Source organism: Fusarium venenatum, assembly GCF_020744135.1.
Source record: "Fusarium venenatum strain MPI-CAGE-CH-0201 chromosome Unknown EDB82scaffold_1, whole genome shotgun sequence".
In the NCBI taxonomy this organism is placed as follows: domain Eukaryota; kingdom Fungi; phylum Ascomycota; class Sordariomycetes; order Hypocreales; family Nectriaceae; genus Fusarium; species Fusarium venenatum.
Window position 1 is genome coordinate 11,538,663 of NW_027072129.1, and position 12,583 is coordinate 11,551,245.

Genomic DNA, 12,583 nt, shown 5'->3' on the forward strand with positions numbered 1-12,583 from the left:
ACAACCCTCAGATTTATCTTTTCTTCTCTTTTTCTACGCTGGTCCACTCTTAACACCATCTCCATTAAACTCAACCTCAACACCAATGCCCTGTGAGAATGGCTGAGTACATTGAAGAAATGATTCAAAATGCCTATAGTCCCGGCTATGAAGCTAAGCGATATCCTGGCAGTAGGAAGAACCCCGACAATTATTGCCATTATTACCACAAATGGGGCTATACAGTTTACCGGACATACTACGACAAGAAATCCGACGAGGCTTGGAAAATTCTCCTTTACTCCTTGACACATCAAACCAGATTGGCATTCGGCGGCGTTGAAGAAGAAGAAGATGTTGATCAAGACGACATGCAGCGACTGAAGAACCTGTTCACAATCGATGGTTGTGAGGACCCTTCGAAACTTGAAGGCCTCAATGCTCATGGTATTCGGGATTTCTGGAACGCTGAATCCTACAAGGAGAAGCAAGCTGCAGCACAAATACGGGGTAAAAGACACCGCTTGACAACAAGACTCAGAGAAAGCCTTGGCATGGCAGATTGGGCTCATCAAGTTGTACTACTCGCCGACGAGGCAACTTTGAAAGACGTGGCAAACGGCGAATTTGTTGTCAAAGCTATCCCATTGCAGTGGGGGGGGGGGTTGTAGAAGGATGTCCAGGGGGCTGGATGGGGATCCCATCAAGCTATCTATTGGACCTGTGGATATTGCCGAAAGATTGGTCCTGTCGTAGAGAAATCGCCCTGCGTTTCCATGGTTCCGAGGAAGAGCTTCACTCTTGGATCTGACCGGGTGATTATAATTGCCGTAGTACTGCGAGGTATTCTGCGATTCGAAGATTCCCACATTACAACAACCAGCACTTTGACAGAAACAACCAGCACTTTGAGGGAAACGACTAGCACTTTGAGGAATTGTTTAGGGAGGCTGACGAAAAGGGAGTTTGACAACTCAAGGAATTATTCCATCTCGAAGTGATTAGAAAGCTGCACATTAAAATAAGCACCAGGGTAGCTTAAGCGAATTCCGTGCAATACTAATTCCTTGCACTTTCAACTGGTTCTTTTCTCTTTTTTGTCACTGTAGCGCAACTAGCCCAATTGTCTTTTCCCTACCACAACTCTATCACTCATCTTACGCCAAACCTTCAGAAATGACCGATATAATCGAACACAACATACAATTTACCTACCGCCCTAAACGAGGGATTATATCAGAGCCTGGAGGGGGAAACAATCCTACTATTGCTCATATTTACCACCATTGGGGATACCCTATTTATCACATAAACTACGGTCCAGGCTCTGACGAAAGCTAGAATACCGTTCTATACTCTTTGAAGCAGCAGACCATGTTAGGACTTGGAGCTTTCGAGGAGAAGGACCAAGATGACGTACAGAAATCCTCGTATCAAGACTGGAATTGTGGCGCTGTGATAATTATATATTCAATAAAAAACATTGCAGGCTCCTGGACCCCAATCGTTTATTCATCACTCATCTGGTGAACCTGGTACTGTCTTATCTTGAGGAACCAGATGCAGTGTTGTCGATTTGGGCTGATCACCCCCGAGCATATAAGACGCAACAACCTTGATCGGAATATATAAATCATCATCGTAATCATTCACGGTAACCAGGGGCAAGATAAAACTGCATTCTCGCATGTGCCCAACCGTTACATAACCTTTGGTCGAGCGAGGAAGGAGTGTGAGATCGAGTGTAGCAGTGCCTTGACTTGCAATAACGTTGAAGCGAAGGTTCTGGAGCATACTAGGTCCAGGACCATGATAGGAAGAGAGCAAAGCAAGATTTTGGCGATCATTGGCGGGACCCATAGGAATAGAGATGGTGATTTGGCTAAGTTGGTGCGGGTAGGGTGCAGTTGAGACGGGAATCCGAATAGCAAATATGAGATCGAGCGGATAGGGGGACTTGGTAGGAATAGCGCCGAAAGGGGACATCTGAGGATAGACCCTAATATTGAAAGGTGGAGGCTGCCCGGCGTCCCCGGTGTCTTTGTGAGGTGCTAATGCTAACATAGCCATAGGTTGCATAGCAGCTACCATCCTGGCTGGAGCTATCTCTGGTAATGTTTCTTCTCGCTCAGGGAACAACTGAAATGTTGATAGCAGACTTGGAAAGTGAGGAGGAATCTCTTCTGGAAGATCCGCAATGACCTTCGTCGAAAGAGACTCTATTGATAAGAGATCTGCATGCAACTTCGACACATTTGGGGAGAACTATGTCCTCTCTGCAGTGGGGTTTTCTTCCATGAGACTGAAATTTGGATGCCTTATCGTCTCTGCGTTTGGGTTCAAGGAAAGGCGGTCCGAGGTCACTCCAAGTTGATAGACGTGACTACCCAATTGATATCCGATCAGGCTTGAGGTCACTTCGTCGTCGTCAAAATAAGTTTTAGGCTCGGTTCCATCGTGCTGGGCAATATTTTTAATTTCATTTCCGAAGGCTATCAGGTTCAAAAACCTCAGTTCACTGTTCTGGCCCCAAATGAAAATTTGTCTCGATGGGTTTGTATGAGCATCAGCATAGAATGTCCGTTTGGCAATAGTCTCGTATTTCGAATCTCCACACGGTTTGGAAAAGGTCCGTGTGAAGGATATAGTCAATTCCGTAGTAGAAAGGGTATCCCCAAGTGAAAAGTATTGCTGGTGCGCCGGCTGAGTAAACGTTAAGGTATGCAGACTCTTGGACCCAGGCTCACGATCGAAAAGGCACAGAATCACATCATCGGCGATCCTTTCTTGTCGTAGAATTTCCGCTCGCTCTTCGGCGTGCGGCCCATCGTCTTCGCTGAATGATCCAGGAGGAATTGGTGCCGTGATAAGCAGATCCGGAAAGTCTTTTACAATCTTTGAGCGAAGCAACAGTCCGTACGTCGGCACTTGTGGCCTATAACCGACATCAGGGTCTACTGTTGAGAAATATTTATTAAAAATACCCTTGATAGATCTTCGCAGACTATCATCCCTGCGTTCAATATAGTTCGCCACCCCCAAGGCTCCGTCGATGACCGCTTCTACCCAATGTGGATCAATGTAGAAGAACCGAAGTGACTCGGCTGGAAGCCAAGACGGCTCGATGAGCAGATTTTGAACAGGGATTCCGATGAGAAACATTCTGTGCATGATAAAGGTCATGACTGTAACCCAGTCCGATGATCTTGGCAGGTTCAGCTCGTTGTATAGTCGTGCGCCAGTCTCGTCTTCGCTACCCGCGAGATGGCGGACGTGTTCGTCGACTACGTCTTTCATAGTAGAAACAATACCTGGGTTGGCGAGAGACAGATCAACAGGTTGTACCAAGGGCTCTTCAGTTACACCACTCGCGGGCTGATCATGAGAAGAGGGAGTAAGAGAGCCTGCCTCGGCATCCGCAAGCACCTGAAGGGACTTCGCCAGCGACGAGATTGTGTCTTTGGTAGACTTCCACGCACTGTGCTTCTCCATTTCTTTTTCCTTGCCTCGATTCAAAGCCACCGCTGCAACGACTGATCGCAGACGCGAGAGTGCAATTGTGAAGGAACGATCCGAGAGTGCAAGCGTTCGACCAAGATTCCATGCCATTGAGTAAGTCAGATCCATGAGGCCGAGGTCCTTGTCCAAGATTTGCAAGTCACTCCCGCTGAAGGAAAGAGACGTCCAGCTCTCACTGAGCTTCTTGGGAGGAACGCATGGAATGCATGCTCCGCGAGCAATGGCGGCTGTTTCTTCGCCGGTTTGGGTGCGGTATTTGACCATTGTGTAGCCATCCCTCAAACGCGCAGCTATCCGCTGGCCACTCTCTGACGTATTTCGCTCAGCTTTCTGAATAACGTCTTTAGGAGGTGCGAGTACTGCGCAATGATCACCCAGATTCTTGAGTGAATCAGATACAGAGGGTGCCCCTGCTGGCAAAACGTTATACGACCACGAGTATAACGATGAGAGCATGATGTAATCACTCGAGTCAAAGTCAGCACGAGACTTGCCATGTAGACCTTCAAGAGAAACCACGTGGACAATAGCATGCGATATTTGTTTATCGTCTAGTGGAGCTGCACGATGGGAGTGAACGACGCTGAATAAGCCATCTTCGGTCGACGAGAAATTGGCCTCTTTTGCAGCCGATTGACGGACGTGTGCAAGGTAGGCGTATCGACTTAGATCTATCGATTTCTGGTCGACTATCTCTTCACCGCGCTCGTTATAGTTCGCGAATAGCCGAGTAAATAGAAGTCTTGGGACAAAAATGGCCTCTGTTCGATCATCGCTCTTCGCTGACAATGGCACGGGAGACCAGGATTTAGCCACTTTGCCAGGCGCGAAGTCGCTGACGGGCATGTCAATGGCGCAATTGACGTCCATTTTGATCACTTTGCCAGTTGTGTCCAGCTCCTTAGCAAGGTCCGAGTTTGTGAAGATACTGCTTGCACCAATGAGCTGGTCCTTGTTAAGCCGAAGCTCGGAAGCACTGAAGACAAGAACGGCCAGCCATGGTACGCGCTTCCTTAGATTGTCCTTGTTTAGCTCCTCTGGAGTCTGTGGCACTGCCGTACGCTCCCAAGGGAAGAAAGGATCCGTGAATAAGACATGAGGCAAGATAGTAGGTGGTGCCTCGGCTCCCTCGGGCGGGTAGATGGAATGGACGAGATTTTCTGGCAATGTATATTGCGGTGACTCGACATTAAAGACCTTCTTGGTCTTGGTAGTATCGGGATCCATTTTAACGCCATTCGCAACGATCTCCTGCCACGAATTGACTTCATAAAGACCACTGGTGAGGCTTGGTGTGGAAACTGAGTATAGCATCGCCTCGCCAGGCTCCAATATTTTCAAGTTCGGGACCTCATTGTCACCTGTTGCTACAGGAGCTTCTGTTGAGGCTGCGAGATTTGCTTCTTTGACTTCCTGCGCTCGTCGCAGTGTGAGATGCCGGGGACTGCTTAGGATGTCTTGCGAGAGAACCATGGCGCTTTCTGATCGCTTCGTTGGCCTTTCATGAACGATCGACCCAAGTCGTCCTCAAATTTCATCAAATTTCATGAAAAATCACTCAAGTGCTGCAGATAGTTACAATGGTGCAATCACGTGGGACATGTCTCCTAAGGCTAGGGTGGCTGAGTCCGTTTTCTGAAACAGCAGTGTGCAGAAAACGTGTGCTCTAGACCTTTTGACTACGCAAGCCACCAATCGTCCGATTCAGTAGTCTCCTCTTTTTTGTTTTAGCTGCAGACCGTATGACGTTCCGGACGGGATTAAACGGCTAGATTGGGACGCATGCATAGGTGGCGTGCCTGGCCTCTCTGAATGAGCCCCATATTGTGCGGAGTATATACATGCAGCTATTGAAGACATACATTTCAGCAGCGCCACATTCCAACGCTTCGCCTGCATGTGACTATTCAATGCATTTGAGACTACTGAGCAACATATCAGACATTCATGGATCGTATTCGGCATATAGTATGAGTGAAATGTGGTGGTTGCTTTGGTGGTTTCCCTAATAATGGATCAAGCACAATGTACCTCCATGAATACGTCACTGGGTATAGATACGTATAACATGTTGAGCTGTATGCAGACTTACAAGCCGTTGATGATGCGACCGGAGAATAATACATTAAAAACAAAGTTTCCGCCAAAGACCGGCATAATCTCACCTCATCCATATTCCACGCTCTCTCATATACGGAGTTTCTCTCTTCAAATATATCACAATGACCTCTGCATACACCACTTTGTGGAAGCCAGGAGCTTCTCAACAGCTTTTCATATTCGGAGTTTCAAAGAACAGCTACCTCACTCTTCGTGAATTCGACACCTCCGTTCCCAACAACACTCGATTTGGCCCTGCTACCGATCCCACCTCGGTGTCCACTGCGGGTCTGATCATCCCAGACTCAAGCATTGCAGCTATCAGCTACGGTGGACTTGTAAGCGTCCTCTATTTACATAATATAATGGCCTTACGTTCTAACATGTAAACCGCCAGACCCGGGTGTTTGGCTTCATCGCCACTAAAACAAGTGATGGTACCGACCTGACTTCGCTCTGTCAGCTCAGCCCAGTATGGCAAGCTGTCAAGGCTGGTACATCCAAGACCAAGAGTACAGCTGCTGTAGCTGGGAAGATCACTGGTGGTGAAGCTGGCTATGTGTATTACATGTAAGTCAATTAGTACACATAGTACGGCGGCACGTATGATACAGAGAAGCTAACATCAGCAGTAATGTAACTGGGAATTTCATTGAACAACCATTGACGTGGAAGACCCCTTTCGTCGTGAAAAACAACCCACTCCACAAAGCCACCTATCTGGCCGCTTACCATCCTTGGATGGGAGAAGGATGTGGTCCCTGGTAAGAAACCAGAATTCTTGATAAGCCGGGTTTCAGAGAGGTTTCTGGAGGCGCCGCATATTTGTTACTAATTTTAACGTACACGGAATTGTCTGTGAATAATATTGTTAAGCCAAGTAAGCCTAAAAATTTGTAGTGCGCTTAAAAACTTGCGGGGGAGGTTGCACACGTTCTATGATCTAGGCGACAAACTTCTCATTGTCGACAGGAGGGCAGTTTAAAGGAAGAACCTCCGGTTCAGAAATTGTGCTGTGTCTGATTTGGTTAGTAAAGCAGACCGAATAATAACTTAATTATTGAGGATGAATTTCAAAACGTTTCTGGAAACCGATCACTGAGGTATTAACCAACAGCAGCTATCTTGCAACAAACCACATTTTTGGCGCTCAGAGTAAACATACAGACAGTATTTTGTAGGAATATGCATAAACCATCTATGAAAATCGGTCGGTGACTCATACAATGTCGCCTAAGGCCAGACAGACAAGATAGTGGCCAGATATTCCGTCATCCTCGGGCCGCAAGATAAGCAAAACTGTTGAACTGAAGCTACTCTATATAAGCTACATAATTCCATCTCTGCAACTTCACTTCAGGGGGTGCTTCAACACTGTCCTGCCAAAGTGACTCATCTCTTTCATCCTGTAAAGCTCATCGATTGCCTCCTTGCCTGTACCATTAAATACGCGGACAGGAGTTGGTATATACTCAGTCCCATAGTGCTCAACAACCCAGCCTAACGCTCTCCACATTCTTTCGGCAGCGACCACATCTTTAGAAAGAGTGATCTTAGTCCCATCTGGCATATCAAATTCTAGGTCAAAGTGGCGACCGGCCATAGTGGGTTGGAATCCCTTTTGTGGGGTCAGTAAGACTGTTACCAAGCTTACGTTATTATGCTCAGGAATAACGCTTGCGAGTAAATCCTGCGAATTCGGATCGGCGAAGGACCCAAGGGCGTCAAATCCCCAAATTGTGCCCTTGGTTCCTTTCAAAGCTGACTTGACCTGATCGGCGACGTCCTCATCGTGATAGTCGAAACACTGAGTTGCACCTAGGGACTTGAGCCAGTCGTGTCGCTTAGCGGATGCTACCACAACAATCGAAGGGATGCGACTGGCTCGGGCGAGCTGGATAGCAGCCATACCGACACCTGTAGCGCCACCCCAGATAACCAAGGTTCCCTCTGGCTCTTGGGCGTTGGCACGCTCCTCGGGAGTAGCTAGGCTTGGAGGCAGTGGTAAGCGGAGTCGGTTATAGAGTGCATCATTTGCAGTTTGCACCACGATAGTAAGGGCGGCAGCTGCATGCGGTGGCACGTTATCAGGCACCTTGGAAGCCCAAGATGGCGGAATAGCGATGTGTTCTTGGTGTGTACCAAAGCGCGATGGCCGATCCTTGCCGGCGGTCACAAGGCCGGCAACGATGTCTCCAGCTTTGAAGGATGTGGCGGCTAGACTCGGAGTCTCGAGGACCTCACCACAGAATTCATTGCCAAGGACGTAGTTCTTGAAACCATAGAGCTCAAGGGTTCGCACATCAGATAGATTGGCGCCTGAGTATAAGACTCTAATGAGGATTTCATCGTCTTCGGGCTGGGGAGCTGGAAGGTCGTGGAGGATAACTTTGCCGACTTCATTGCTGTAGATCGCAGTGCTCTTGGTCGGTGCGGTGGTCATGGTTGGTGGTTGATTTTACTGGCCTTGGTGGAGCAGGTATCATAGTTCAAGATGCGAGGGTAGAAGTCGAAATTAAGTCTCGAGTTGCCAGGCTTTATAAAGACATGGTTGACCCAGTCCGTCGCATGTGTCGATTCTATGCGGACAAACACTTCGGGCTCCGTATTTAGCTCCTCTCAGTTCAGATTAATTGGTGTGTTACCAACACCGCTACTTCCAAAGCCCGCTAAAATCCGCAATGAAAAACCGCATACCTCACCTGAAACCAATCTCAGAACGGCTTGTAGCTTGATGCATGAGTCATTAAGTCATGTACGGCCCCCAAGGGTAATAAAGGTGAATTTTGCCACCGAAATCTGTACTTATCAGTACGTATACTTAACTTCAATTTGTTAGTAGAGCTAATAGGACTCTATTAGAGCCAACCAGTCGAGACTAGCCAATTGTAATCTAGGTACCAGAATTCAAACTTATTACCCTTGGGGGGCTTGTAGCGGTCTAACTGCCTGCATCCGCCGTATGGCGGTACGGTGTTTCCCGACTGGCAAACCCAGTGGCACCAAGAATAGCAACTTTCATTTTTTTAACGACTCGAGTTATCAACGTTGGATGATTTTGCGATGTAACAGATGTTAGACTTTCATCGTTTAACTCATCCTTTTATACCAACTACTCTGCGGAGTTGTGCATGCATATGCGGAGTTGAGGGCGGTTTGAAATGAGGAGTTATACCCGCCACCCCTATGATCAAGGATTCTTTTATAGACAATAATGCCTGCCTGCAGAAGCTCCGGCAGACCGGACCTGAACAAGATTGAGAAGGTCCAAAGGACGAATAAAGACATGCGATTTGTGAAATATTCGGATAGCTGAAGGACGCGTCTGAGATCTGCATTGCAAGGACCTATCGGCGAAACACTTGATAATGTTAACTTCTGTACTAACTAATTTAGGTAAGTTAACATTATACCTCCATTGCTAGTTAAGGGCTAGGCATTAATTGACATGGGGAGCATAGAAAAAAGTCAACTGAATGACGTCGAGATGGTTTATGTAAATTTGTAGAATTTTCTATTCGCTTGGAAAATAAGCTTTCAGCGCTAATGCAACCTGCTGATAGTCTAATCACCTTCCCTATGCACTAACCACTATAGACGGATGGAAAGGAATAAACTAATAATAGAACCAAGCCTCGATAGCTAGTTCTTTATATGGGAACTGAGACGGGGCGTGTTAAGCTTATAAAAAGGCATGTGAATGTCATGTACCTTTACCATCAAGTTAAAAAATCGCGGATTAAGTTCAACCAACTCGGAGATAAAAGTGTAGAACCTGGTTTGCCCTTCTGGAAGCCTCCGAGTCAGGCAACAGACTCAGACACCGAGCAAAAAGGCATGTTACACTTTATCGGTCAGATCCTCGGGTAAATTGTTCCATCAAGGGGATCTTGGCATGTTTAAGCCGCATGGCCAACAGCAGCGAGAACGCGCGGCCTAATTAATCAACGGTTATGATGTAGTTTCCAGATGCAGGTGATGAAGTTGCCAGAATCTGGTCGACATATCAAACAAAGGATATATAGTCACTGGTCTTCGCTCTCAGAGATTAATAACCTCATCCTCAACATTATGCTCCTCATCCTTTCCTTCTCACCTCTCTCGCAATGAAGTCTACTCTCAACTACGCCATGGCCACCCTGGCCGCTGTCAGTTCTGTTGCTGCCCAGAACATGTCTTTCGGCGCCGACAACTTCTACCGCAGCGAGTCCGTCAAGCTCCAGCCCATTACCTTTAACACGAAGTATAACAACTCCATCGCCGGTAACCTCTTCCTCGCCAACAACCTGAGCACGACCACCAGCCAGCCCGCCATTGTTGTCGGCCACCCCATGGGTGCCACTAAGGAGCAGAGCGCTAACCTGTACGCTCAGAAGCTCGCCGAGCAGGGCTTCGTCACCGTGACCTTCGATCTCCCCTTCTTCGGTCTCAGCGACGGCCTTCACAACCTTGTCTCCCCCGACATGTACACCGAGGCCTACAGCGCCGCCGTCGACCATCTTGGCACCTACGACTTTGTCGATCGTCAGCGGATCGGAGCCCTCGGTATCTGCGGTAGCGGTGGTTATGTTATCAACGCCGCCAAGATCGATACCCGAATCAAGGCCATAGCCACCTCCTCCATGTACGACATGGGTGCGGTCAGCCGTGACGGACTCAACAACTCCCAGAACCTTGAAACCCGCATTGAGATCCTTGCCAACGCTGCTGAGGCCCGCTGGGCTGCCGTTGATGGCGAGCCGGAGGCCATCTCCATCGGTACCCCCCTCGAGCTCACCGACGAGACTGATGCCGTCAGCGCTGAGTTCTACGACTTCTATCGCACCTACCGTGGCGAGTACACTGCTGCCGGCTGGATGGTCAACATGACCAGCCACCGAACCCTTGCCACCAACATCAAGTTCTTCAATTTCTACCCCTTTCACAACATGGAGCAAATCGCTCCTCGCCCTCTCCTCATCGTCTCCGGTGACATCTCCCACTCCCGCGAGTTCAGCGTCGACGCCTACCGCGCTGCTTCTGAACCCAAGGAGCTCTTCTGGGTTCCCCAGGCTAGCCACACCGACTTGTACGACCGTACTGAGATCATCCCCTTCGACAAGTTCACTCAGTTCTTCCGCCATAACCTCGCTGCTGGCAACTCCACCAATTGAGTGTCTTAGACATTTACCTTTTGTCAATTTTGACACGGTTATACCCAGCTGACTACTGTTTTGAAACGTATACCAGGATTAAAGATATCTCCTATGGTTTTTAATTTTCTTCGATATAGCGCTAGTGCTGTCTCTGTATCTACTCAAGTTCTACCCAGAGATCCGTATCATTTCTAGCAATATTAGATATAGACTCGTGAATTTAGTTCTTATCATACATTTGAATCAACCAAGTGTACTATAATCTCTTTGTCTGACGAGACTGTAGTAACTTCCAAGTCCACCGGGATATATTTAAATAACGTATTCATGTTGTCGAGATAGTCGGAGCTTTCTTATCTCTACACAACATGATGTAGCATACTGATTTTGGCGATCTATTGCGATGAGGCAAGCGTCCAGTAGTCAAACTTTAGTGGAATGAAGCAGAGCGGCACAACTGATCTTGTCACGATCATAAACTGGTCGGCAGAACAGTATATATATAACCTATTTGATGAGTTTACGCAGCGCTTGTACTAATGCACGCTTTCGTCGCATGTTTTCTTTCAATCAACTCTCTACTTGACCTCTGAAAATGCCTGCAATGCATCATGCAACTTGCCAAAAGTACCATCAGATCTTCAACTATGGCAAGCTTCTAATATTGAGGAACAAATTACCTAGATTAACATGTGTGGTTTCTTAGACCCTAGCGGTTTCTAGATCTTGTCAGCAGGTTGCATGAGGTGGGGAGGTAAGTGGAGACTACTTTTAAGGATTATTTAAGGGAGACGCGCCAACATAATATCACAAATTCTAATCAACCTAATCTCAACATTTTAAGCAACACTCGACTATTACACACCGGTATGGCACACTTATCAACAACTATGACCTCTGTCCACGGGAAAACATTTCTCATCACCGGTGGTGCTTCGGGCATCGGCCTGGCAACCACGTCAACTCTGCTCGACGCGGGTGCACAGGTAGCAGTTTGTGACATCAGTCAGGAAGGGTTATCGAACTTTCTCAGCTCTCTCGAGCACAACCAACACAGCAGAGCATTTGCCCAAAGAGTTGATATTACCGACCGAGAATCTGTCAAGGCATTTTTCCAAGAAGCCAAAGATAGGTTTGGCAAAATCGATGGTTGTGCCAACGTTGCAGGAACAGCAGGACGGAGACTGGGCCATGAACAGATCTGGGAAGTTGACAACAAGCAGTATGATTTCGTCATGGATATCAACGTTCGAGGCGTCTTTAATGTACTGGCAGAAGTAATGAAACCTGGTTTCTTAGAGGAGCCAGGTACCTTTGTGCATGTGTCTAGCATGTACGGCCAGCGGGGATTTCCAAAAGGGAGCATATACAGTGCCAGCAAGCACGCTGGAATTGGCTTAGTCAAGAGTGTTGCAATAGAAGTAGGCAAGCGAGGGATCCGTGCGAATATCGTGACGCCGTAAGATGCCCCCCCCCCCCCCGATCAAGAAGATGTCATGCTGACACTCAGTTACCTAGGGGCCCGATTGATACACCTATGCTCCGGATGAATCAGGAACATGGAGGTGAAGGAACGGCTCCGGAAGTTCCATTAGGAAGGCTTGGCAAGTCGTCCGAAGTTGCGAATGCAGTGCTCTTCCTTCTGAGTCCATCTTCAAGCTATGTTACGGGTGCCACCTGGGCGATTGACGGTGGAGCAAATGCGTAGCCGGTTGTTAGAATAGAAACTAACCTAACTACAAGATGGCACTCATGCTCAGTTCGTTAAAATGATTGTAATAGTATACGGTCTTGGTTTAACTACAAGTAACCTTCTCATCTAACAGTTTACATCTAACTCCACAATGCAA

General features: G+C 47.7%; 5 protein-coding genes across 5 annotated transcripts; 3 read left to right on the top strand and 2 right to left on the bottom strand.

The window, feature by feature from the left end:
- Window positions 1-35: 35 nt before the first annotated feature.
- On the top strand, window positions 36-650 carry EDB82DRAFT_573298 (uncharacterized protein; the record flags this gene model as incomplete). Its single annotated transcript, XM_065609938.1, has 1 exon — window positions 36-650. The coding sequence occupies exon 1, from the start codon at window positions 99-101 to the stop codon at window positions 648-650; it is 552 nt and encodes a 183-aa protein (XP_065466081.1). The 5' UTR covers window positions 36-98.
- A 708-nt stretch (window positions 651-1,358) lies between these two features.
- EDB82DRAFT_454742 (uncharacterized protein) lies at window positions 1,359-4,988 on the bottom strand. The gene is made up of 2 exons (XM_065607836.1): window positions 2,283-4,988; window positions 1,359-2,213 (listed from the first exon to the last, which is right to left on the bottom strand). Exons 1-2 carry the CDS (start codon window positions 4,969-4,971, stop codon window positions 1,495-1,497), a joined length of 3,408 nt encoding a protein of 1,135 aa, XP_065466082.1. The 5' UTR covers window positions 4,972-4,988; the 3' UTR covers window positions 1,359-1,494.
- A 1,766-nt stretch (window positions 4,989-6,754) lies between these two features.
- On the bottom strand, window positions 6,755-8,118 carry EDB82DRAFT_438903 (chaperonin 10-like protein). The gene has a single exon (XM_025729576.2). The coding sequence runs from the start codon at window positions 8,039-8,041 to the stop codon at window positions 6,950-6,952; it is 1,092 nt and encodes a 363-aa protein (XP_025587366.2). The 5' UTR covers window positions 8,042-8,118; the 3' UTR covers window positions 6,755-6,949.
- Window positions 8,119-9,728: 1,610 nt separating this feature from the next.
- Window positions 9,729-10,751, top strand: EDB82DRAFT_423913 (putative alpha/beta superfamily hydrolase; the record flags this gene model as incomplete). Its single annotated transcript, XM_065607633.1, has 1 exon — window positions 9,729-10,751. One exon carries the CDS (start codon window positions 9,729-9,731, stop codon window positions 10,749-10,751), a length of 1,023 nt encoding a protein of 340 aa, XP_065466083.1.
- An 872-nt stretch (window positions 10,752-11,623) lies between these two features.
- EDB82DRAFT_422161 (oxidoreductase) lies at window positions 11,624-12,441 on the top strand (the record flags this gene model as incomplete). Its single annotated transcript, XM_025729532.2, has 2 exons — window positions 11,624-12,192; window positions 12,252-12,441. 2 exons carry the CDS (start codon window positions 11,624-11,626, stop codon window positions 12,439-12,441), a joined length of 759 nt encoding a protein of 252 aa, XP_025587362.2.
- Between the last annotated feature and the right edge of the window lie 142 nt (window positions 12,442-12,583).